General features: G+C 32.7%; 2 protein-coding genes across 2 annotated transcripts; one reads left to right on the forward strand and one right to left on the reverse strand.

Moving 5' to 3' along the window:
• On the forward strand, positions 1 to 6,342 carry LOC109355487 (kinesin-like protein KIN-7E). Its single transcript, XM_019598678.1, has 14 exons — positions 1 to 355; positions 796 to 885; positions 967 to 1,067; positions 1,184 to 1,297; positions 1,380 to 1,461; positions 1,540 to 1,607; positions 1,692 to 1,757; positions 1,865 to 1,989; positions 2,886 to 3,225; positions 3,716 to 3,817; positions 3,940 to 4,012; positions 4,127 to 4,779; positions 5,148 to 5,464; positions 5,829 to 6,342. Exons 1-14 carry the CDS (start codon positions 136 to 138, stop codon positions 6,145 to 6,147), a joined length of 2,670 nt encoding a protein of 889 aa, XP_019454223.1. The 5' UTR covers positions 1 to 135; the 3' UTR covers positions 6,148 to 6,342.
• Positions 14,158 to 16,972, reverse strand: LOC109355488 (arginine decarboxylase-like). Its single transcript, XM_019598679.1, has one exon. It carries the CDS (start codon positions 16,625 to 16,627, stop codon positions 14,432 to 14,434), a length of 2,196 nt encoding a protein of 731 aa, XP_019454224.1. The 5' UTR covers positions 16,628 to 16,972; the 3' UTR covers positions 14,158 to 14,431.

Raw genomic sequence — 24,970 nt, forward strand, 5'->3', positions numbered from 1 at the left:
CGTTTAAATATCTTGCATTGTTTGTAGATAATGAAGATTAACTTCAATACAATTATCCACACTACTTGTTGTTGATAGGATTCATGGGCTTGTTTTTGAATTGAGTTGAATAGAAAATTGAGTTAAAAGGGAAAAATGGGGGCTATTGGTGGAGAAGAGTTGGTAAAATGGGAGAAAATGCAAGGAATGAGTAATCGTGAAGAGAAGATTGTTGTGTTAATAAGGCTTAGACCAATAAGTGAGAAGGAAAATGCTGCAAATAAATCAGCAGATTGGGAATGCATTAATGATACTACCATCTTGTATCGGAACACATTGCGGGAGGGTTCCACATTTCCAAGTGCCTACACATTTGGTAAGCAAATCTCGGTTTTTGATCTTGATTATTCAGAAGCTTGTGTTGCCATTAAGGATGTACTATGTAATTTCAAGCTCATCAGAACTAGGTTCGATGAGCAAATATGTTCCTTTGCTCTGATTTACTTTGATGGAGATGCACTCTTTTCCTAATTTACCAAGGCTAGGTTTTTAAAAATGCTTGATGGCGATAGAACTACTTGCGAGTTTTTCTTTGCCCGTTTGGCTGAATCAGTTTATATAATTTGCTATGGTGTCAATCCATGCTATTCTTGTTTTTTTCTTTCTCATTTTAGTTTTAAAATGGACCTGATTTTATTATTCTTTAAAGTGTAATTTGCATAAGATAGTTAAATAATAGCATTTCAACTTTGGGAGTATTTTGATGTCCATATAGTATGGACAGAGTGTTTCTGAGTTTTCATTATGTGGTGGTAGACAGAGTATTTCGAGGTGATTGTGCCACAAGGCAGGTATATGAGGAAGGAGCCAGAGAAATTGCACTTTCAGTTGTTAACGGAATTAACTGTAAGTATATATCTTCTTTGCTGGCTAGTTTATTTTGATTCACTTTCCACTTTGATTAACTGGTGTCTATATATTTTTCAGCAACTATTTTTGCATACGGGCAAACAAGTAGTGGAAAGACATATACGATGATTGGAATAACCGAATATGCCGTAGCAGATATTTTTGAGTATATAAATAGGGTAACTAGACTCTACTAATTTGTTGAACTTGTCTGTATCATTTTTTGGTGTTGCTGGAACTCTTGTTTTTAACAATACTAAGTGCTGTTGACACAAGCTTACTGTTACTTTATTAGCATGAAGAAAGAGCATTTGTGTTGAAGTTCTCAGCAATTGAAATTTACAATGAAATTGTTAGAGACCTCCTCAGCACTGACAACTCTCCTCTCAGGCTGCGTGATGATCCAGAGGTGAATGCCTTACATTGGATTGAAGTTCAATAAAAAAGATTGCATAACTTGCAGTTGTTTTCATAATTATTTCTTTTTTCAGAGAGGACCCATTTTAGAGAAACTTACAGAGGAGACCCTACAGGATTGGGGACATTTGGAAGGGCTTTTAGCTTTCTGTGAAGGTAATGGATTTTGCATATTTTTATTTTATTATGGGTTGGTTTTTACAGTTACTTACATTGCCTGCTTTATCCTTGCAGCACAAAGACAGGTAGGAGAGACGAACCTGAATGAAAAGAGTTCTAGATCTCACCAAATTATCAGATTGGTGTGCATTTTCTCCTTTATGCTTAAAATATTGTGCTTTATATATTTTGCCAAGACCTCTAATAATGGAGTTGCAACCTTTCAGACAATAGAAAGTTCTGCCAGGGAATTCTTGGGCAAAGGAAACTCAGCTACCTTATCAGCTAGTGTGGTATGTTTACATTTTAAAAAAATTCTCCCTCTTATCCAGGGCATAAAAAACTGTCTGCTCTTAATTATTTTTTTTATAATTGTTAAAATTGTTTTATTTCTCTGCAGAATTTTGTTGATTTGGCTGGGAGTGAGCGTGCATCCCAGGTATCATCAGCTGGGGTGAGACTGAAAGAAGGTTGTCATATAAATCGGAGTTTACTTACTCTTTCAACGGTCATTCGTAAGCTTAGGTTGTCTATTTTCTTCCTTAGCTTATGTTGTCAGCCTTGTTTACTCAGTTTCTAATATAGACAACCTACACCGGGTTATTTAATGTCATTGCTTCACTTGGATGTCTGCCTTTTACTAATCATATTATCTGGTTTTTATGGCCTGTCTGGCTATAAGGTTGCCTTGATATTCTGTATGCAGGAAATTGACAAGCAATACCTTTACTTTTTACAATATAGGTCTGAGACTATTATCATTTATAATTGTTGAAAAGTAAGTGTCATATCGTGATTTAAATACCATTTAGGTTACTCCTCCAATTGCTAATTGGTTTTTAGATGAAACTTTAACATTATATCAGAGTTGGAGTCCAACTCCTCTCCAGTTGTCATGGGCCAAAAGATTACCTTTTGTATTGGGTCAACAGTATTGTGAAGGGGCGTGTTGGGAAGTAAGTCCAACATCCCGCCTCAATGTCTCGGGAATGCTTTAAATACTTGTTGTACTATTCATTTCACTGTCAGTTGGTTTTGACATGGAACCTTAAGAATAATATCACATGCTCATGGAAGTAGAATTAAACTTCCTTTCTAATTTAGAATAAACTAGGTTCCTTTAATAGAGCTTAATACTAACTAATTTCAGCCATACATGAGAAAAGTGAGAAAATGGAAGACAAATTAGTGTTTACCATGGGTATAATTGGAGAAATATTTTTATTAGTAACCTCATCTGTATTCTCAAAACTTAACTGAAGGGGTTACTCTTTATATATAACTGTTCATAAGACATTGAATCATTTAGATGATGCTCTTCAAACTCACTTTCCTTGGTTTTTTATTTCTGACGACTCTTTCTGCTGGACCAAATAAAAAAAAACATTGAAGTTCCATTGACATACTGTGATTTTATGCAGTAAGGGAAGACAGGGACACATCAATTACAGAGATTCTAAGTTGACACGCATACTGCAGCCTTGCTTAGGTGGAAATGCTAGAACGGCAATTATTTGCACTTTGAGCCCGGCTCGAAGCCATGTTGAGCAAACTAGAAACACACTTCTTTTTGCATGTTGTGCAAAAGAAGTGACCACCAAAGCACAGGTTAATGTAGTGATGTCTGATAAGGCCTTGGTCAAGCAGTTGCAAAAGGAGGTTGCCAGATTGGAAAGTGAGTTGAGAGCACCTGCTCCTCCTACCTCCAATGGTGATTATGCTGCAGCATTGTTGAGAAAGAAAGATCTCCAGATAGAAAAGGTTATACTTTGCTGTTTGAATTAATATATGTATTTTGTTTGTATTGATTGTGTACATGTAGATATTGATTTAGAACAACTTTGTGTAATAACCTCTCTTTTCTCCATGCTGGTTAACAATACTCATGGCCTAGTTACTTAATTTATATATCCTAATAGCTATGATGGGTGGTCTCATGTTTGAGTATTAGGCTACATAAATTAACTAGGGCGTGAATATTGCTCACCAGCAAAGTTAGGGAGAAAAGGGAGTTACTTGAGAGTGAACAATACTCATGCCGCAATCTCTCTCTTTTTTTGGGGGGGGGATGGGGGTCTTAACTCTTAAATAATGTTATTGTTACCAAAGTTATGTTGGTGATTGCTCATTAGAGGTACATTCTTAAACAAGTCCTATGTCTTCTATTGCTGCTTATTAGTATGTCTTTCAAGTGCATGTTAAATTTTCCTTCCTCCTTAGATTTTTCGTAACATGGATTTCAATTATTCAGATGGAGAAGGAGATTAAGGAGCTAATTAAGCAACGTAATCTTGCTCAATCAAGGATTGAGGAATTGCTACATATGGTTGAAAAGGATCAAATGTCTATAAAAGTAATTTCCTTTTCTAATTGCTGAAAATTCTATTACATGTTAACACCTTTAAATTTATATTGCTTCGTGTTTGTATAAGCTGGCATTAATAAATAATAATTAATGGTCATCTTAATTTGCAGGATGGGGATATCTGCGAAGATGGTGATTTACTGTCAGAGTCATCAAGCATTTTTGGTCCTCCTCGTCCTGATGGTAAGTCCCTTCATCTTTTGACCTTAGTAAATAGTTTGACAAAGAGTGATGTTATTCTCGAGTAGACTGCATCAAATCCAGGCATTATACATTTGTTGGCTTTTGCTTGCACAGAACACCCCGATCACTACTGCAAGGAAGTTCGATGTGTTGAGTTGGAGGAGTCAAGTAGAGGGAACTTAGAATATCTTGATCAATCGGCAAGTGGCAACACGGAGTTGGCATTACCCATTTCTGGAGAGGTAAATGGATCAAGTCAGGAAATATCTACTGGTTCAAATGACAATAGGGGAGAGAGTCAGGTCCAAGTCAAGTCAGCATATGGTATGCTGGAGCAGAGACTTCATGATGTACAAACGACCATTGGTTCTCTTGTACATCCTCACCCTGATGAACAATCTCCACAGTCCATGTCAGGAAATATGTCAAACTTTAGGAATTCTATATTAACTAGGAGCTGGAGCTGTACTGAATATCATATGACTGACTCTCCGGAGAGGACTCCAGCTAACGGATTTCAAAAAGGATTCCTTGGAAGACCAGATGGTTTGCGGAGAAAGTTGCCCCTATTAAGTTATGGTAGTTCCACAAGATTGTCAAGGAATGTTTCTCCGTCCTCTACTGGAAGTCCTTCAGCAGATGACTTTAGCGCCAACATCAGTATGAGAACATCTGCTAATGAGGATATTACTAGCATCCAAACTTTTGTTGCTGGGATGAAGGAAATGGTCAAACTCGAGTATAAGAAGCAGCTGGTTGATGGTCAGGTAGGAACGAATCATCTGAGTTGCATCCTTGATTCTTAAATTTCTAGAAAATAATTACATATTTTACAATTTTCTCTTTTTGATGTAACTGAAATTGTTCATATGCTATTTCTTCATTTCATTAAAGGATTTGTTATGCAATCTTGATTCTAGTTATTTGTGTAAGTATGATTATGTCATATTGCTCTTGTTTAGTGTTTACAAATTACAACTTCATTAGGGGGTTCGGCTTTACTTAATAACATCCCTGTTATTTATTCTTTTCCAGAACTAGCAAATAGTAGAATGAACTCAAACTTGTTAATAGACATTGTTAATCTTGATGCTAGATGGTGCTTTTGACTAAATTCTGTTTTTCTGATATGTAGGATCAAGAGACAGATGGAAAACAATATAATTTTGAGAAGTATGTGAAAGATGTAGGTGTGGATCCAATGTTGCTGGCACCTGGAACTCCATTAGATTGGTCTCTGCAGTTCAAGAGACTGCAAAAAGAGATAATTGAACTGTGGCAATCTTGCTATGTACCATTGACCCACAGGACCTACTTCTTTCTTTTGTTCTCGGGTGATCCAGCAGACTCCATTTACCTGGAGGTAGAGCATAGAAGACTTTCTTTCCTCAAAGGAACATTTTCTGAGGGAAACCTGTCTGAGAAGGATGGTCTAATCACGCTAGCTTCAAGGTTCTCTTTTTCTGTCACTTGTGTGTTTATTTGAGTATCTGATATATTTTGAACCCATGTACTTATTGGGCATTTTACCTTACGGACTATGAAATTTTTTTTTGGGTGTAATGGCGAACATTATGTGGATTTTGAAAACTTAGGTTGAGAAATAGATCTTTTGAGAGGGTTGGTGGTTTGGTTTTAAGCATTTAGAATTAAAGGGTCTTTTTTCTTGATTTTGATTAAACCAGATTTGTCTTCGTCCAATTACAAAATGACTATGATTTTATGCAAAGTTACATGTCTATTACTAGCCCCACTGTGGTTTGCTTATTTACCTATTTGTACTTCCATGTCTGCATATGTTTGTTTGACGATACAGTGCGAAGGCTCTTCGACGAGAGAGAGAACTGCTTGTCAAGCTTATGCAGAAGAGGCTTTCCGAGGAAGAGAGAAATGGTCTATTCAAGGAGTGGAGCATTGTATTGAATTCAAAGCGGAGGAAGATGCAACTGGCAAATCATTTATGGAGCAACACTGATATGAAGCACATAATGAATAGTGCAGAAGTAGTTGCGAAGTTGGTAAGGTTTTCAGAGCAGGGTAAAGCCCTGAAGGAGATGTTCGGGCTTAGCTTCACACCCAGACTCGCACGAAGGAGTTCCTTTTCATGGAAAAATAGCAGAGTATCTCTTTTATAGGCGTTTTTTTTATGGTCCACGCTTGTGCAGTGTTAGAGATTGTTGTGAAAAAAGAGTTTCTGATTACTTGTTTGTTAAGCATTCTTTCTTCCACAGAAAAGGGACTAACGCCTCTCCATTGAGGTAAATATGTATGTGTTCCGCATCTTGTCTTTATGATTCTGGGTACCATTTAACGAACTGGTTTTTTGATTCTTTTGGGACATGGGTTTGTTGAGTTGCTATTTTTTGCTTTTACTTCAAACTCTTCATCATTCTCACTCATTATGGACAAAAATTCTTATACTCAAGTCTTGTATATTATTACACTAAGCCACTCTCTGAGACATGCTTTAATGCAGGATTTGTATGAACTTGCACGAATCAACTTCCAATTCTGTGAAATTTTCATTTTAAACTCCTCTAACTTTCCCTGCTATGTTAACCATTGACCACATTGCCATGCTTTTACATTGATACAAGTCTGATTCGAAAAATGCTTATATATTTTATTAGAGTTAATAGACTCAATAGTTGAAAAACGAAGGTTAGATGCGTCACAAAGCCATATATGACTATATCATGACTCAAAGTTAATAAAGAGGGAAAATGTTTTCCCATTCCCTTGGAAACTTTTGACTTAGTAAGTACTCTGCTCATTCCATATAGATTATACACTACTTTAAGAAATTATTGAATGATAGAAAATTGAAGAATTTGACTAAACTAAACATATTTAGTTCAATTTGAAAACTATATTAAAGTAAAATATGGATAAAAAGAGGAGTTATAAATAAATGTATAATTGGAAAATAAAGTTTTCTAAAACATCAAAAGAATTAGGGGAGAGCACAGAAATTTCTATGAAATGGAAGTCTTAGAAATTAGAATCCATGATTTAAAAATTGAATATGGAAATGGTAGATTTATGGAGTATATGGAACTGGTAGATCTATGGAGTATGATTGGTTCAATTGAAGCTTGATTTCAAAGAATAAAGAGTTTAAAGGTTATTTTTACACATGTTCATATTAATTAATTTTACTTAAGAGTTATTATAATGATAATATAAGAGTTACAAGAATTTACTTACTGAAATAACATTAATATACACGGTAAAAAATTGGGTCAAATTATAGTCCGAATAATATAATATATCGGTCTTTAAACATTACTTAGACACAGTTCGAGAAAACACCAAATACATATTCATAAAGAAGATGAATAAGAGAGTGGCACAAGGGACACAAGAATCCTGATTTTATAGTTAGGTAGTTCATGATAATTACGTTAACAAAATGACCGGGACATGTTTCTTATCCCACTAACACACTCACAACAACAACCCGCAGAAATAGCGCATTTTAATCCTTTCTATTGTTACTCATATCTTTCAATTCAGTTTGGATTTCTTTTCATCAAGTATTCAAATACATAGTATAAGTAACTTTCACATACTCTTGCTACATCTTCATTATTATCGTAACCAATAGAAAATCAAAACCATTTTTTGTGTTCATCTCTGTTAACAAATCAACATGGGCACAACCACTACATGTGCCAGTTTTCGCATAATTGTGTCTCTCGTCACTATAGGGTTTCTATTACAGACCATATGCTATGTATATCATAATCCAACTGAACCAAGAAAACCTTCTTGGATTTCACACGTTCGAGCTCTGATTATGTTTTGTGGTTTCTACCTTTTGGTTCAAGGCATTATATTAATTGTAGATTTGTTTCTTCAATTGTCACAGGATCTGCTATGTCCACAGAATAATGATATTCATCTTCACAATTATGGCACCCTCCAAGTTCATGTTTCTGCCTAGTTTTGTTGCTTTTATATTCCAGAAGTTTGGAAATACGGTATATTCTTCGTTTATTTTTTTAGTACTTGCATTAATTGTACGGATGGGTATATTTCAAATTTTCAATGCTTTCTATGATCTTTTGTTTTGGATATTGAACTGAAAAGTTGTCAAAATTGTTGATTCTCCTGTTCTTTAAGAATTCTGAAAATAACAACCTCACTCAACTTCCTCTTCCACAACTTGTAGTCATAAAAAAAATCCACCTTATAAATAATAAATATAGTATTTTATTTTGTAATTTGCAATTGAATTTATTCAATTGATGTAATTTTCAATTTTTCTAAATACACTTTAAAAAGATAACTAGGTTAAAATAAGAAAATAATATTATATAATTGTCTCATAGAAATTAGAAGATGAAATAATGCGTTGATTATTTTGTATTTTTCCTTTATTAAACAGATTATACTGCATAGTATTCCTCTATTTATAGATAGAGTAGTAAAACCCATTTTATTATAAGTACCTTAATCCATACTTAGGAATGTTGTTCTTCCTACAGAAATTACCAAAAGACCATAGTATAATGAAATATCCACGCAGTAACTGCAATTCCAGCAAAAAGAAAGAAAGCACCACCTATAGTAATAGCATTCGAGAGGGACAAAAGGGTCATTGAGATAACACTAGTAACAATAGATAAAATTCATAGTAGTGAGTGCATACATTATATTTTTATATTCCAATGTGCCCCTCAAGCCAACATAAACATTTGTGAACCATTCATTCATTTGTAGGTCCATAATTATAAGGGAAATTTTTAATAGGTTTTTATACTTTAAATAAATACATCTTTACAAAACAAATTGGACAATGACAACCTTCCTAATACTAAATATTCATGTACTATTTATTTGTGATTAGTTGAAAAAATATTTTAAAGTTAAAAATTATTAATTAATTTTGTTTTTTTTACTAATCACAGCTGATGATATATCTAATTGTACAATTTACAAGATAGTAAATGTCTACCCTCCAACTTACAAGTGATTGGAAAAAAAGTTAAATGGCAAAATTCTGAAATTATAGTTTCGGTCATCCATGTGCTGGAAAATAGCCAAATATTCTAATCCTAAGTCATCCATGTGCTTGAAACTAGTCAAACATACACCACTCCAAAGTCCAAATACACAGGCACAAAACAAACTTTGCAGCCACCCATGACCAATTCCTCTTGTATATAATTGTAAGATATACAATGATTAACATGTGGAGAGGTTCAAGTGGTACATTTTGCTTCCCCTTAAGTAAAGTCTTTGAGTTTAGTTTTATGGATGGAAAAAATGTTCACTGTGAGAATTAGTCTCACTGGATGTTCTAACTCTAACATGATTGATTTTGGTGAGAAATCCACTAGACTTTAAGGTCTTCTTTTATATATATGGCGGCTCCACTAATCACACCAATATCTGAAACATATAAATATTTCAATATAGGTTTTCCTCATAATTAAGTTTTGACATATGAGAATCACAATTATTTACGTCTATGTATTTTAGGAAAATGTAAATATACAATTTTTCTTTTCCTCTCTTTGCTTACTTGTATGCTGATTGTTGTGTCCCATGGCTGAGGCATTGTCTATAGGGGCCCATCTTTCTTTTTTGGTCACATCTTTTTACAAAAAAAGTGACAGAAAAAATATATATATTTCACAAAGACGTTGTTATTGCGGGCACGTAAAAGACATAAGGATTAGTTCACTGCTTCTAACCAAGCACATGATGTTATTGCTATATATGTAGATTAGGTACAATGCACACGATGTAATTGCTATTTCAGAATATATATGCTTCTAAGTTCTAACAAGCATATATATGCACCCTTGAGACTTGGTGGTTTAGCAATTTGTCCCATTTCTATCCATCCCACACCAAAAAGGCATGTCATGATCAGACAAGATAGACAAGCAAGAAGGATAACTCCTAAGCTCTCGCGGACTAGGAACCAAAAAGATCAAGTAATGTGAAAAATGTTCTATTAACGATAAGACAACATGTGACCTACCCATGCTCCACTCTGTTATGCCACATGCACAGAATTGTCACCTCACACTGAATAGCCTAGACCTCTACTAATTGCTCTATGCTATCTATAGCATATTGTACCTCTCAGCAGCAATTGTGTTTCTCAACAGCAGACATAATGGACCAATGACATAACAACATATGTCAATATCATTAAAACACAACTACCCACTGCATACGGTTTCTGCCAAAACTATCTGACATGGAAAAAACAACCTTCGTTTTTCTGGGTGAGACTCGACACACCAATTGGTCGATCAGACCAACAACATATATAAAGAAATATTTCACTCACTTCTCCACTATAAATACGGGTTCTCCCCTTAATGAAGTTTTCTAAACATATTCACTTGATACTTACAATTAACTATTGCTTATTATTCTCATGCAATACTAAAAGATTCTCATCAAATTACCACCATCCATACATCCTCTTAAGACAAAAGAACACTAATCATCGTGAAAAATATAGTGCTAACGCCATGAAGTAGAGACAAACACATATGAAGCATGATTATCGTAGAGAATAGTCACACACTGCTTTATTTGAGGATAGGGTAGAATTTGAATCACGCAATTGGCCTCATAATAAAAGATTAGCAAATTGACATAAATAGTGTAACGGGTCCTCAATGCTTTACTTTTATTTGAAGCCTTTAAAAGTAAAGATATTGTTCACCTTTCGAATGATGCCATTTTCTAATAATTAAGAAACTCCAAAACTTTATGATGCTGAGCATGTTGCAACTCATTCATTCATTCCATATCTCTATCTCCTATTCCACAAGTATTCTATATGCTAAAGTAAAAAGCTAAACCTAATATTTTTCTCCTTTCTAATCTTGAACGTTCTCCAAAAGTTGATGCATATAATGTAACCTTTTTGTGTTATCACAAACAAACAAAATATCAATGCTAGAAGTATATTACAATATTATCAAATTAGGTTAGTAAGTCTATCTATAGATTTGTTTGGATATTCCACTTCTACATATAAGCACAAACTTCTGATGACTAATTGGACCACGAAATCAAATTTGGTCCATAACTTCGCTTCTCTTGTGCTTTTAGACCGAAATTATTATTATAATTTATGATTTAGATCTTTAAATTCTCTCTAAAACATTTAGATAATCTAAATAATACATCTATGGTGTGTAGAGATGGCAACGGGCAGGACATGAGTAATGTTTTTTCCTTTCTTAAACCTGCACTATTTGATTGTATTCATGCGGATAATGAGTATTCGCGAGTAGTCAATGAGATTGATAGTCACATATCTCGGAAAAAATTAGTTTCTTACTCATAAGGTGAGAGAATATTTTTTTAGTACCAAAAAATCAATATATAAAAATAAATATTAATAATAAGATATTTATATGATAAATTTATTATTGTAGTAAAATCATTATAATTTATTATGAAATAATAATAACAATATAATATTAAAATAATAATAAAAATTACAGTATATATAAAAGAGTAGTTAAAAAACAAATTTATATATTCACAGCTACTTATAGGGTGAGTATCACAAAATCTATTCTCACTCATAATTTATATGAGTACCACAAGTTAAGTTTTTTTGCTATCAGTTGCAATATTTTGCTTTCAATAATTTCCATAATTATTTACAACCACAATTTTTCATATTAATCCACACAAATACTCTACATTATTTCAATAAATACAACACGGTCGTCTTGAGTAAATACAACACAATGGTGATTGTAGAATACAACATAATCGCGAGTGTTTAAAAACCTGCTTATAATAGTTTTAAAAACGCATAAAATTATCATTTAAAATATACCTACCAATATATGGTAACTACTACCTAGGAAGTCAAAACTGTAGAATCAATTTCAGAAAACTTATGATATTGACTCTTTAAAATTAAATACACAACTTCAAAATTTAATTTTTTTATGTTTTCATTGCTCATTCATTGCGTTTGGGGCAATGGTTAGCAAAACCATATATATAAAACAATATATTATTTTAAACAAAGAATGTTTCGTACTAGAGATGATGAGTATGGTTGAAGTAAGGGAGTAGCATACAAATCCGAAAAATGTTGATCTTTATTGAGTTATTCTCCACTATGGTGACGAATAAGGATTTGTTGTCCCCAAATATATCCTGAAATCTGTTTATAATCAATCATGGTAAAACAAAAATAGATAAAATCATGAGTATTTAATTTTTTAACTTATATGACATAATGTGATTGTTTTGAGACAAACTTTTATGCTTTAGGATATCAAATCTTTGTCCATAGTGACTACTTGCAACTCCACAAGTTCAATTTGAAGTGGTCCCTGCATCAATTGTTACGTTAAGGCAATTAACTCCGGATACCTTTCAGGACACTTGGACTTGGTGTCTCTAATTGCGGAACGAACACAATTCCCATTACATCTTCAATCCAATAAATCATCAAGACCACGAAAATATCACACAATACCACAAACAAAATTGTGGTCAACACTACACACACCTATTCTTTTAGTACATTGGAAAAGCTAAGGAAAAAACTAAGTAGAAAGATCCAAAACTAACAAATCTGATACCCCAGCAGGAACATACAACTAAATCTTGAGACCCGAGCCCGAATGAGCGTCTGTCTTCGCCATAAAGTCTACCAAGGAGTTAGCCTCTCTATGGATAAATGTAATCTAAACATCCCAACAACAAAAACAATTTACGGATACAACTCACCACTTCAGAAATTCTCTGGTATCTAACCAAAGACTCTTAGTAATGATTTGCACAACCTCCAAACAATCGCATTCAAGCACAATAGATCGAAGGCCCTCATCCCATGTCAAAAGTAGCCCTTGTTATATCACAAAGAACTCAGTCTCAATAGCAAAACCAACTGCACACACCTATTAAGTGCAAATAATTATACCAAATAAGTATTGTCACCACCGCGCATAAAGATTATAACCATTATTACACACCACCGAAATCAATCATATTCTTTATTTTCTTTATTTTTATTTGGCCAAGGAACATAACATTATCCTACCTAATCCTTTCTTATAAAAAAATGACATATATCACTTTAAATCAATTATTAATAAATAAAATATCATTTTATAATACATGTTACTTTTCATATAATATAATAAGAGAATATATCATTTTTCATATGTTCCCCTTAAAATTGTTTAAATCAACACAAGTATTATATTTTTATATAATAATAAAACATATAAATAAGAAGAAAATACATGTGATTAGTAGGGATAGCTCTTGTGCCTAACATGGTTCATCTCGCTTGGAACAGTATTGGTTTTGATTTGATGGATGAAAATAAATACATGTGATTTAAATAAATGACAAAACAGTGATATGTTGCAATCTACTTTGACATCGCTACCCCCTCTCCTATAGTGCTTTCACACTATACAACAAGTAAACAACAACGATTAAATTTAAATAAACTACATTCTGAAAAGGACTTTTGCTACAAAGCCTAATTAACCAACAAGATCCTCCCTGAAGATTTTAAACAAATTAATCCATTTTTTAGTAACTACAAAAATACTAAATTTTGTTCAGGTGTCAACATAAGTCAATTTTATGGACTATTCACGTAACTGTGTCCTATCATGATATCTACTACATTGATGATATAAGATTTAATATTACAAGTATATCAATCCCTTGTTAAGCTCTATTTACTATTTTGTGATACATGAAATACATTGTTACACACATGGAAAAATACTTTATCAATAGAATTAAGTTGCATATAGTATTATTTAACTTTTTATTAGAAGCAGGTAAACTTCACATATTTCTTATTCTCAAGTGAACTTAACAAAATCCTTAATCTCATAAGGACACTCACTTTATAACTACAAAAACAAATCATCAAAAACGGAATGATTCACTTGTGCTGCAAAGACTTACAAGTTATGAACAAAGATTCTCTCCGGCTTGTTTTTACTCATATTTTCAATGACAAAAATGTAATTTCATGATAAACAAATGAATAAAAGTGTTATCACATGTGCTTTTTTTATGTTATTGTGTGTCACTTGTCTCTCTATTCCTTACTCATAAGGAATAACCAAGGCTTCAAAAATGGTGAACGATGTTCATTCCAAACACAATTCAAGGCAACCATTAAAACTTGTTATACTGAAACAGAAAATCCAGTAGATTTGATATATAGATACTAACACATGGATCAAAATGCCGAATTTGCAAAAACAAAAGGCAGAGAAGCCTGCACCGTTCTGCTTCTTACATCCATTCCATGCTAAACTAAAAACAAACTACAGTAACATAGAGAATTGATACGAAATAGAATAAAGTTCAACATACGACCTTAAACAACAACAACAACAGCAACCAAACAAGGAATGCTAAAGAGACCATACTCATCACTCAAGCACAGCAATAAGACCACTGCTCCTCTTCTCCACCACCACCAGCAGATTCAGCAATAGCAGCATTACAATCATCATCACTGGAGCAGTAGTAAAAGCCATTATTATTATGATTATTGTTCATGGCATTCAAGCCACATGATGATGCAACCAGATAAGGCATCTTGCTGAATGAGCTAGCCAGGCAAGTTTCCAACACCGAAGCAGTCACCACACTATTGCCATCATCATCAGTTAACTCTTCTGCACGGTGCTTGAGGGTCTCAAACATGAGCTCCGGCTCGTGCTGCACCACTCGGAGGACATCCCCACACGAAGGTCCAGGCACTGCGCGTGTTATAGCAAAGCCATGAGGGCCATCACTCTGTAACACACGAACAACGCTTGGGCCACCAAACAGGTTGTGGACACCACCAAGTGCCTCCTGATAAGCCCCACCCAAGAACATTCCCAAATAGTAACCACCACTACCATGGCCTCCTTCCAATTCATGAAGTGGCAAGCTAGATTCGCCACCGATGAATTTGTCAATCTTCCCATCACTGTCACAAGTCAAGTCAGAGAAAACTCCCCTCACTGTTGGCTTCTCATCTAGACGATGGATAGGGACAACCGGAAACACCTGCCCAATCCCCCAGAAATCAGGAATGGAAGTGAAAACAGACAGATTCACATCGTATGTTCGAACCGCATCATTTGTCCCGATTGTTTTGCCAATCAAATCACACAAACCATCAACAGCAGCAAGCTGTTCCATTCCTAAAGTTCCCTGCTTGAACTGCTCCACACATCGTTGTTTGAATTGATCAGTGTATAGCAAACAGGTTTCATTGTCGCCTCTTATGGTTGCAGCAGATAGGTTGTGATAATCAGCACGTGCCTCCTCCGATAAACCTTCAACCAAATACTGTAATCCAAGGGTTGAAAATGTCGGAGCACAGTATGCACTCGCAGCCATAGCTTCAAAAATCAACACTGAATGATGTGAAACAATTGCTCTTCCACTCTCACTGCAAACCACAGGGTGTTTAACCGATCTACGATCGCAAACATACTGAACAGTGTGAATAACAGCATTAGCATACTCTTCCAAACTATAACCAACAGAAACATCAGAATCAGTTGATTTCGAGCCATCATAGTCAATGCCCAAACCACCACCAATATCAATAACTCCCATACGGGCACCCAATCGAACCAATTCACAGTAGATCTGTGCAGCCTCGCCTACACCATCAGCGAGCAAAGTTGTCGAAGGAATCTGCGAACCAATGTGGAAATGAAGCAATTGGAGGCAATCAAGCATGCCAACATGTTCAAGCTTCTTCAAAACATTCAAAATCTGAGCGGTTGTTAAACCAAATTTCCCTTTCTCACCAGAGGTAGACCCAAAATGGCCACCATGCTTTGTTCTAAGCTTCGCACGAAGACCAATCACAGGTCGAATACAAAGCTTGTTACTAATCTCAATAACCAAATCAAGTTCTTGCTCTTGTTCAAGAACAATAACAGTATTCAATGCTAACTTCCTAGCAATAAGAGCAAGAGAAATATACTCACTATCTTTGAAACCGTTGCAAACCAGAAACGCTTCAGGACTCCCTTTGCATAAGGAATTCATTGCAAGGAGGAGTTCAGGTTTGGATCCAGCTTCTAACCCGAACCGAAATGGTAACCCGAACGAAACTATATCCTCCACAATGAACCGATCCTGGTTACATTTAACAGGATAAACACCTTGGTAATGAGATTCATAACCCTGTGATTGAATTGCATGATCGAAAGCAAATTGAAGCGATTCAAGTCGGTTTTTCAGTACATCAGGGAATCGAACAATAAGAGGAAGCGGTAACCCGAGTCCACCACATGATCTCGGATCAGAAGCTTTCTTCACGATTTTGAGCAAATCGATCTCCTGGTGAGAGAGAGTCTCGGAACCGTGTGGAAGAACGGTGATGTTACCTGAGGAGTTGACGGCGAAGTAAGAACCGCCCCAACCATCGACCTTATAGAGGCTGGATGAAAGAGATGGTGACCAATCAGCGGTGGTGGTGGTGGTGATTGTTGTTGTGGACGGAGGTAGGTCGGAAAATATAACCGGCGGCGGAAGAGAGAAATCACCGGCAGCGGCAAGAGCGTAACCGGGAGAACCGAGTGCAGCAGCGGTATCAACGCAACAAGCCAACGCAGGCATCTCTTCCGTTAGGGTTAAAAAAATGAAGAGATGGTTATAAGAATGAGTTTAGGGTTATTATGGAAAATTAAAATTAAAAAAAATAATAACAATAATTTGTGAGGTTGTAATAGATGGGGGCTTTAAAACCCGCCGAGGCCGTAGCCTCGGCTACCCCCTCAAAAGAAGACAGTGAAAGATCTATTGAAAATGGAAAACCCTGAAAGCTTTTCTCTCCAACACTCTCTAATCCCCACACCGACCCTTCAGAACAATTAATGGTTTCTTAACGAAACGGGAATGAGAAAGAACAGAACAAAGGCACAGAAATTGAAGAATAGAAAGGTTAGGAGGAAATAGGGGGAAATAAAAACTGTTTTGGGGTTGTGTGGTTACGAAGATGGAAGTGAGCGAGAAATGCATGGAGGGATCTCAATTTATATAGGGATTGAGGTTGAAGGAGGGCCTAGTTGGGCCATGGACCCGGATCTTGGACTACCAACTAATAATAATACTAAACTTGTGTCAAGACGAAACCATATAGAAACATTCAATAAAATTCCGACAACATATTACTATTTTAATACTAATTAATTTTAATTTTAGATGACAACATAAAAATAATAACATAAAAATAATAAAATACACTTGTTTTCAAATATAACTTATTATATGTGTCAATTCAATTTCTCACGATTTTCTCTCTCTGAACTAATCAGGGACGAGTTGCCGCGTGGGACGAATATTATACCCTTTCTCTAATATTTTTATGGTCATTTATTCCTTCTTGATGTGGCGATATTATGCTTATGGGGGTTAGGTGAGAGTTATTATATCGTGAGAGTTTTATTTAGGATTAAATTGTTTTCATATTTTTTTAATAATATTTTAATGATGAGGAAAGTAGAAGGAAGCTTCGCTATGGGGAAGTGTTGCTGTAAACGGCGTACATGGAGATAAGTCATCAAATGTTAGTTACTGGTTACCGCTTAGTATCTATGATTTTAGGTTGTTGATTGCTTCATCATAGAGAGGCTAGTACACAAGAGGAGGATCTTGGTGATGCAACTCAATAATTTAATAAGGGAAGAAAGTAATAAAAGAGAAATAAAGTAATAAAAGAGAAATATGAAATAAAGAAAGTAAAAAAAAAAAAAGAAATAAAATGAAATTTTGTGTTATTTGATTATATAAATATGAGAGGAATGAATAATTTTACTAAATTTTACTCTTTTATTATTCTTCCTCCCTAATTTTTTCTTCATATGATGGAAGAAAAAAAATTGGTAGGTTTCACTTTCTTTTTTATTCTCTCTTCTTAAATTATCTCTTCAACCAAGTGAGAAAAAAGATATTTTTCTTCAATTTTTCTCATTTCATTCTATTTTCCCTCTTTTTCTCTCATCAAGTCCTATACTATATTAAGTGAATCAAACCACTTTTCATTTGGAACTTGAAACAGTTGATCTTGTCTTTCCTTTTCCATAGATTTTACTGTATACTATTTTCTAAATATGTTAAATAACTTTGTACTTTAACTGTTTAAATCTAAATTATTAAATAATTTCCTTATATCTTCGAAAATGAATTGAATTTTTTGTATAATACAACTTTCTCTCTCTTGTCATTTGTTTAATTATTGATGCCATGTTTTATGTGTTCAACCAATATATGTATAAACAACTCTACCTTCACAATACTAACATAGTTAATACAATGGTTTAAGGACTCACATTCCAAATAAATTAAAAGGTAAATGTTTGATTACTAAGAGCATTTATAGTAGTATAATACATTTTTCGTTTTTAAATGAGTTTCATTAATTATTTTATATTTATTTACACTTTTCAACAACATAAATAATTCAAGCCAAAACCACTTACAATTGTACAATTCTATTTTCATTCTTAAATTGATCACACAAATCTACCCATCATTTATATTTCTCTCTTTTGTAACAATTTTTCTATTTTTAATATTCACTCACAACTTTAAGAACAATGTTTATTTAGTTTACTGTTGTGAAATAAGAATAAGAACGGTTCCTCTCAAATGATGAACTTGGACGAAAAACGTACTTATTTCACTAAGAAAAGTTTTTTTATTACCATTATGCAACTCTAAGCACGACATATGTTAGGAAGGTTACACACCCTATAATGGATATTTTGGTTATACAAAAAAAATTCTAGACCTTCATAAACATGAATTTCTGTTTTTTATTAGTTAATTGTAATTTTCATGAATAAAACATAACCACACATTAAAATACAGAAATTGAAAATTCACAAGCGGTCACGTGCACTATTTTTATTAGTATATTTTGCAAAATGGTCACGTGAAGTCTTCTGTGGCTGATTCCTTGTGAATTTATGAGTTGTTGTTTTGATGTATTATTCCAGGTGCCAACCCTAAAACGAATATAGCTCACTTTATTTATTTTATTTTTAGAAATCAGCCACGTTTTATAGAGACCTATAAATATATTTTCCACAGACCCTATGACTCAGCAAATTGTTTTTTTCTTTTTTCCATATTATTAGATAATTATATATAAAAATATGATGCTCTCGTTCATTTTTTTTATTTGGTTTACAAAATATTTATAACGTGGTCTTATTATATTAAAAAATCACAAAAAAGGGTATCTATTTGGAAACTTTTTACTTTAACAGACGTGCCCGTATCTTCAAAGGAAAACCACAAATGGATTTATCGAATCGATTGACTTAAAAAATGATGTTTCATTTTTATACTTTTATACTTTTCGCTTATTCTTATTTTCGTTGGTCCTATATTTCACGCGGGTCTCACACGGCTGGTTTAAAAACTAATAAAACCATATAATAAACACTAGCATGTTTTGCATTTTTTGTTGTCAAATTATTTGCAACATTAATGTAACAAAATTGAGTATATGATAAAAGTCTTCAATTAAACGAGGGAATATATAATATATTATAAGAGTGTTAAATTTATGTCTTGACAGTGTAAAATATATGCACAATCAGTATATCTTTCATTTTGATTACTTTTTAAAAAAATTAATGATTATTGGAAATGAATGGTGGTCGGTGTAGTAACATTGTAAAAATTTATTATAGTATCAGTAAATATATTTTTTTTATATAGTAAATGTCTTTGAAAACGAATATATAATAAATGGATATGAGGGAATATAAAAATTAAATGAGGGGAAATTTTAATTTCTTAATTACCACTATGATGTATTCCAAGTGAATTTGTCTTATGTGTTTTATTCTTAGAAATGTTGGAATAATGTATGTGCTTGAAAACTTCTATGCCAAATAAATGCAATAATTTCAAATCATATTAATAATCAGTAAGTCTCATCTTCATTATTTGAGAAAAGTATTCTAAAGAAAGTGTGAGATGCAACTCACTCTTTCTATTAATGATGAGATTATATGTTTACTTTTAAAAGTAAAAGAAAAAAAACTTAACTCAAGTAGTAATAGATAAGAGTTTGTTCTATCAATAACAACAGACTACTACTATAGTCAAGTCCAAAAACCAATTTTTTTTGGGTATTACGAAGGGTAAGGTACTAATCCCTTTCGGGATATACGTGGTTGTTCATCGCAACAAATATTGTTCTCAAAAATCAAACATTCAACTTTGTAGATTTAACAGAGTTTTATACCATTAGATTAACGTCTTCTTGATCAAAGATTGAGACAAATCCAAGCCAACTAAAATTATTTGGATTCAATTTGTTTCTCTCCTGTGATACCAACCTAACCAACAAATACTAACTAAATTATTTAAAGCAAGATGAGTCTAAATAGTATTTATATTGTTACTTTGTTTTTGGATTTGGACCTGTCCCTAATTTTGTTGTTGGAATAAGTTACATATATTATTGAAATAAGAATAGCGTACATATTATGAAAAAATTGATAATAAAGATGTAACAAATGATATTTTTTGGGGTACATAACTAACAAATGAAATTGCATATGGTACATAGGAGATTTTAACAATTAAATTAACTAATATGTTGTTTTAATGAGTATTGTGAGATTGGATTGAACTGGACAATTCGACCGCTGACCGAACTTGAAAACGACTCTGGTTTATCATTATAATCGAGTTTGAGTTAAACCACTTTGACCAAAAAAATTCAGGTCCAACCGTGTTAAACTCGACAGTACACTAGAAAATTAAAAAGATGGAACACTACTCTAATCTTTTGTTTCATTTCATTCCAACAATAAATAAAGAGACGTTACTTCAATGTCATTATACATGATTATTAATTGTATAGAATTTTACATTCATATATCTATGAATACAAATATTAATTATGTATAAAATCATCTAATAAAACCAAACAATTTAACAGGTGAAACTTAATACGAGACTTCTTCTAATTTGACATCCGACTCGACTCGAGTTTCATAACATTGATTATAATTCATAAACTTTTAACTTTTCTTGGGGAACACTACTTTGGAGGAAGTTGACATTACACAAATCAATGTATTTTAACTTCAACGAAGTATCTGATGTTGGACCCAAAGAACATGTATCTAATTATATTTGTATTATTAGTTAAAGGTTTGAAGAAGAGATAAAAAGAAAGCGAGTAGTTATGCAGGGGAGGTTGTTAACGGGGATAGCTTTATGTGGTCATAACAGATATGGACCACCAATTAGCAATAGTAAAGATTTCACCATCCTCGGACTCGGTCTCCCATATTCGAGTAAGACTCTTTTCTATTAATGGAGAAAAGAATTGTATTTTATAATATACTTTTAAGGTCAAAATTGTAACTTTAATGAAAAATAAAAGTTATAAATGTTATTATCTTTAGATTTCTTAGTACATTTTTCACAACTTATCTCTAAAGTAATGGAAATGAATCCTACTCTCCATGTTCATGCCACCCCTTGCTTCTTTGATTCTTAACATATATAAAGTTGCCAAAATTATCTTTGGTACCTTTAGCTTGAAGAAATTATTTGGTGGCTAACGAACTAGGCTTGCCCATACTACCATATGTTACACTTACATACACTTTTTATATAGATTATAATATTTAGGTAATGTTAATATAAAAATTTATACGTGAGTTTATATCAATCATTTATTTGTATTATTTTGTATGGTTTATGACATATTAATAGTATACAAAACTTATAACATGTCATTACATATATTTTGTTCTCTTTTATATATTCATGTAAATCATAAATTTGGGTGAATAGTAAAGATAAAACATTATATTAGTCCACCAAAATTATAATAAAACATAAGAGAGATGACAAATAAATAAGTAATGACAATCACATACTACAAAATTTTATTTCCTCAAATATATATGGTCTCCAAATAATTTTCTAACATGTCCTACGTAATGATTGTTTTTAAACTTTAGGATTTATATAGTAAGGCTTAATTTGATGATCACTGTGTATTTGAAGTATTCAATCTATTATCTACTCTAATGAAATTAGAGAAAAAACTATAAATGCCCTTAAAATTTTGCAATTAACTAATATGAACAATTTTTTTATTTCTAATTACCTTTTAAACTTTAATTGTTTATGAAATTGACTCTATGTAAAGATAATATTAAATTAATAACAATGAAATATTTTCACTCATATCACTATTATTTAACTTTAAAATTTTCGTATATCAATATTAATATATATAAACCAATTGTTAGAGCAGATCTGTTGTCTTACATCTTGTGTTACTCCATGTACCATGAGCTTATGATTGGTCAGACAAATATTTAATAATTAAATTTTAACTTAAATATATATTTTTGACCAATCACATGTCCATGAGACATGGAGTGACACAATATGTGTGATAACAGATGTGTAGCCGTCTCATCCGGCCATTTCTTTTTTAACCCATTAGTAATTTAATAACAAATAAAATTAAATAGATAACCAACAAAAAATAATTAATTCTCTACTTGCCATATTAAGTTTACTGTTGTTCTATCCACTTTTCGCTCAAAATTATGCATATGAAATGATTGATAATATCCAGTTAATAATTCCTATTAAATTTGTCCTGCCTAAATAAGTGACTCCCAATCACATCCATGCAATATTGAATAAATTCAAATTGAAATGTTATTAAGTAGGCAATAAATAATCATGGTGTATTTTAGATCATTAGTTTTGGACCACCTTAGTAATGATTACCCATCAGATGCATGCAATATTGAATAGTACTAACTTGAAAGGTCAGTGTAGAAAACAAGTTTAATAACTAATTTGATATGAAAGAGGGATGACCTATCAAGTGTTGATATTGTTATATAAGACTTTATTAGATTATCAGGATAATCAAAAGATTAATAGTTTAATTTTTAAAAGTAACATCTATTAGGAGGAGCGACTATGTACTCCAACAAAAGAGCTAATCTCCCAGGTTTAGTTTGGTTGGATAGAGTTAGAGAAGAGAAAAAAGAGTAAGAGAGAAGTAGAAGAAAAAATGAGGAGTTTCTCCCCTTTGGTCAAGAGGGGAGAAAGAAGGGAGAGAAGAAATAAGTGGGTGGGTTCACAAAATTTATTTCCCTCCACTTATGAAGAGAAAGTGAGAAGAGAAAGAGAGACTTTAGCTTGACAGTGATAAACTATGATACAAATCATATCAATTTAAATTATAATAAAATTTATAATTTAAATTATAAATTTATTTTTAATTAATAATAAAACAACATTTTTCTGTCTCTTTTTTTATTATAGAGATATTTTTGTAATTTAAACCATAACATCATCAATTTTTTCTCATTTTCTATCAAACTAAACAAAAGAGAAAGAGAAAAAATATTTCTTTCTATTTATTTTCTCTCATTCTTCTCTTATACCAAATATCACAACAAATTTATTCTATTTCTCTTTTTCTAGCCTATTTATCTCTTTTCATTTTCTCATTTCAACCAAATAAAACCTCACTATTTTTAATGTAAATGGGACCCACTATGAAGAAAAATCAACGAAGAGACTGCTTAGATGTGCGAGCTTGTACTTGTTGTCCACGTGACAATATGGCGGGTTTTTCAATCCCAACCCGCCACTGCTAAAATTGGGACAGCTTCCAGAGCACTGGATGAAAATTCCACTCGTAAATTCAATATCACCTAAAATAGTATTTTATTTCATGTCCTAAGTCATTTAGAGAGTTTTATTTTATGTTATATTTGTATCTAATATTAATATATAATTGATTTAGGATAGAGAATAAGATACTTTTGAAGACAAGTAATCCCCATCTGAAAATTCACACAAGCAAAATGGGCAAGTGAATAGTGCATGGGGATAATGGACAAAATATGAATACCATCCAAGCAAAAATTTGCCCACGATGCAAGTGGGTCAACTTGTAAAAAAACATTGCAATTGCATTATTAAGAAATATGTTATTTTTAAAAAGAACTCCCTCATCAAACAAGACCATTAGCTTATTTTTATCAAATAAACTTGTTGATCGACTTATAAGCCTTAAGATGTTGAACACCCACTAAACATACCTTGTTAGATTATTTTTTCACTTATTCTAAAACCCATAAAAAACTAAATTAAGTGTAAATAGTAATTTGAGTAAATACCGACTGAAGTTCTTAAATTTTTTCACATGTATCAATTTAATTCCTAAAAAATCGAGATTCAAAATAGAATTCAAAGATAGTGCAAATTGGTAAAAATAGTCCCCAATACAGACTAAAGTGTCTCGGAAATTAGTCATAATAAGTGCTAAAAAACTAGTTTAACTAACATGCCATATCTTTTGAGACAATTTTATGTTCTCCAGTTTTGGAAACAAAGGTTGATAGACATAAGACATGTTCCCAAAAGATAACTCTAGTGGTAGAGCTGGGGGCATAATCTGAAGAAGTGACTATAAACGCAGCTCAAGTAATACACCTGAGGCTGAATGCTAAAAGAGCATACAGAATATTTGATGCAGCACAAACCGAAGAAGAATTGTTGATGAACTGATGGTTTCAAATGCTATATTGTATTCCCTCAAGATTAGTATTTAGTAGTGTAATTACACCTCACCACTAAGAAATATAAGTATAATAAGCATAATGACAACTAAATATCATAAAGTGAATGCAACTAATTACTAGTAAATTTCAAGACAAAACAACAGTGCCTTTTTAAAAAAAAAAATATCTCCCATACTTTCTCAGGTATCATGAATAAATTAGAAAACTAACAAATCAAAAATTCAATGTAGAGGCTATATAAGGTGAGTTAGACGAAAATACACTAAAAACTCAATAGGCAATGACATTTATGATCTTTACTTTTTATTGAAATTACAACTTTGACATATAAGGTAGCCAAATGCCAAAGCAGGTATCAATA

Source organism: Lupinus angustifolius, chromosome LG08 (genome assembly GCF_001865875.1).
Source record: "Lupinus angustifolius cultivar Tanjil chromosome LG08, LupAngTanjil_v1.0, whole genome shotgun sequence".
In the NCBI taxonomy this organism is placed as follows: Eukaryota; Viridiplantae; Streptophyta; class Magnoliopsida; order Fabales; family Fabaceae; genus Lupinus; species Lupinus angustifolius.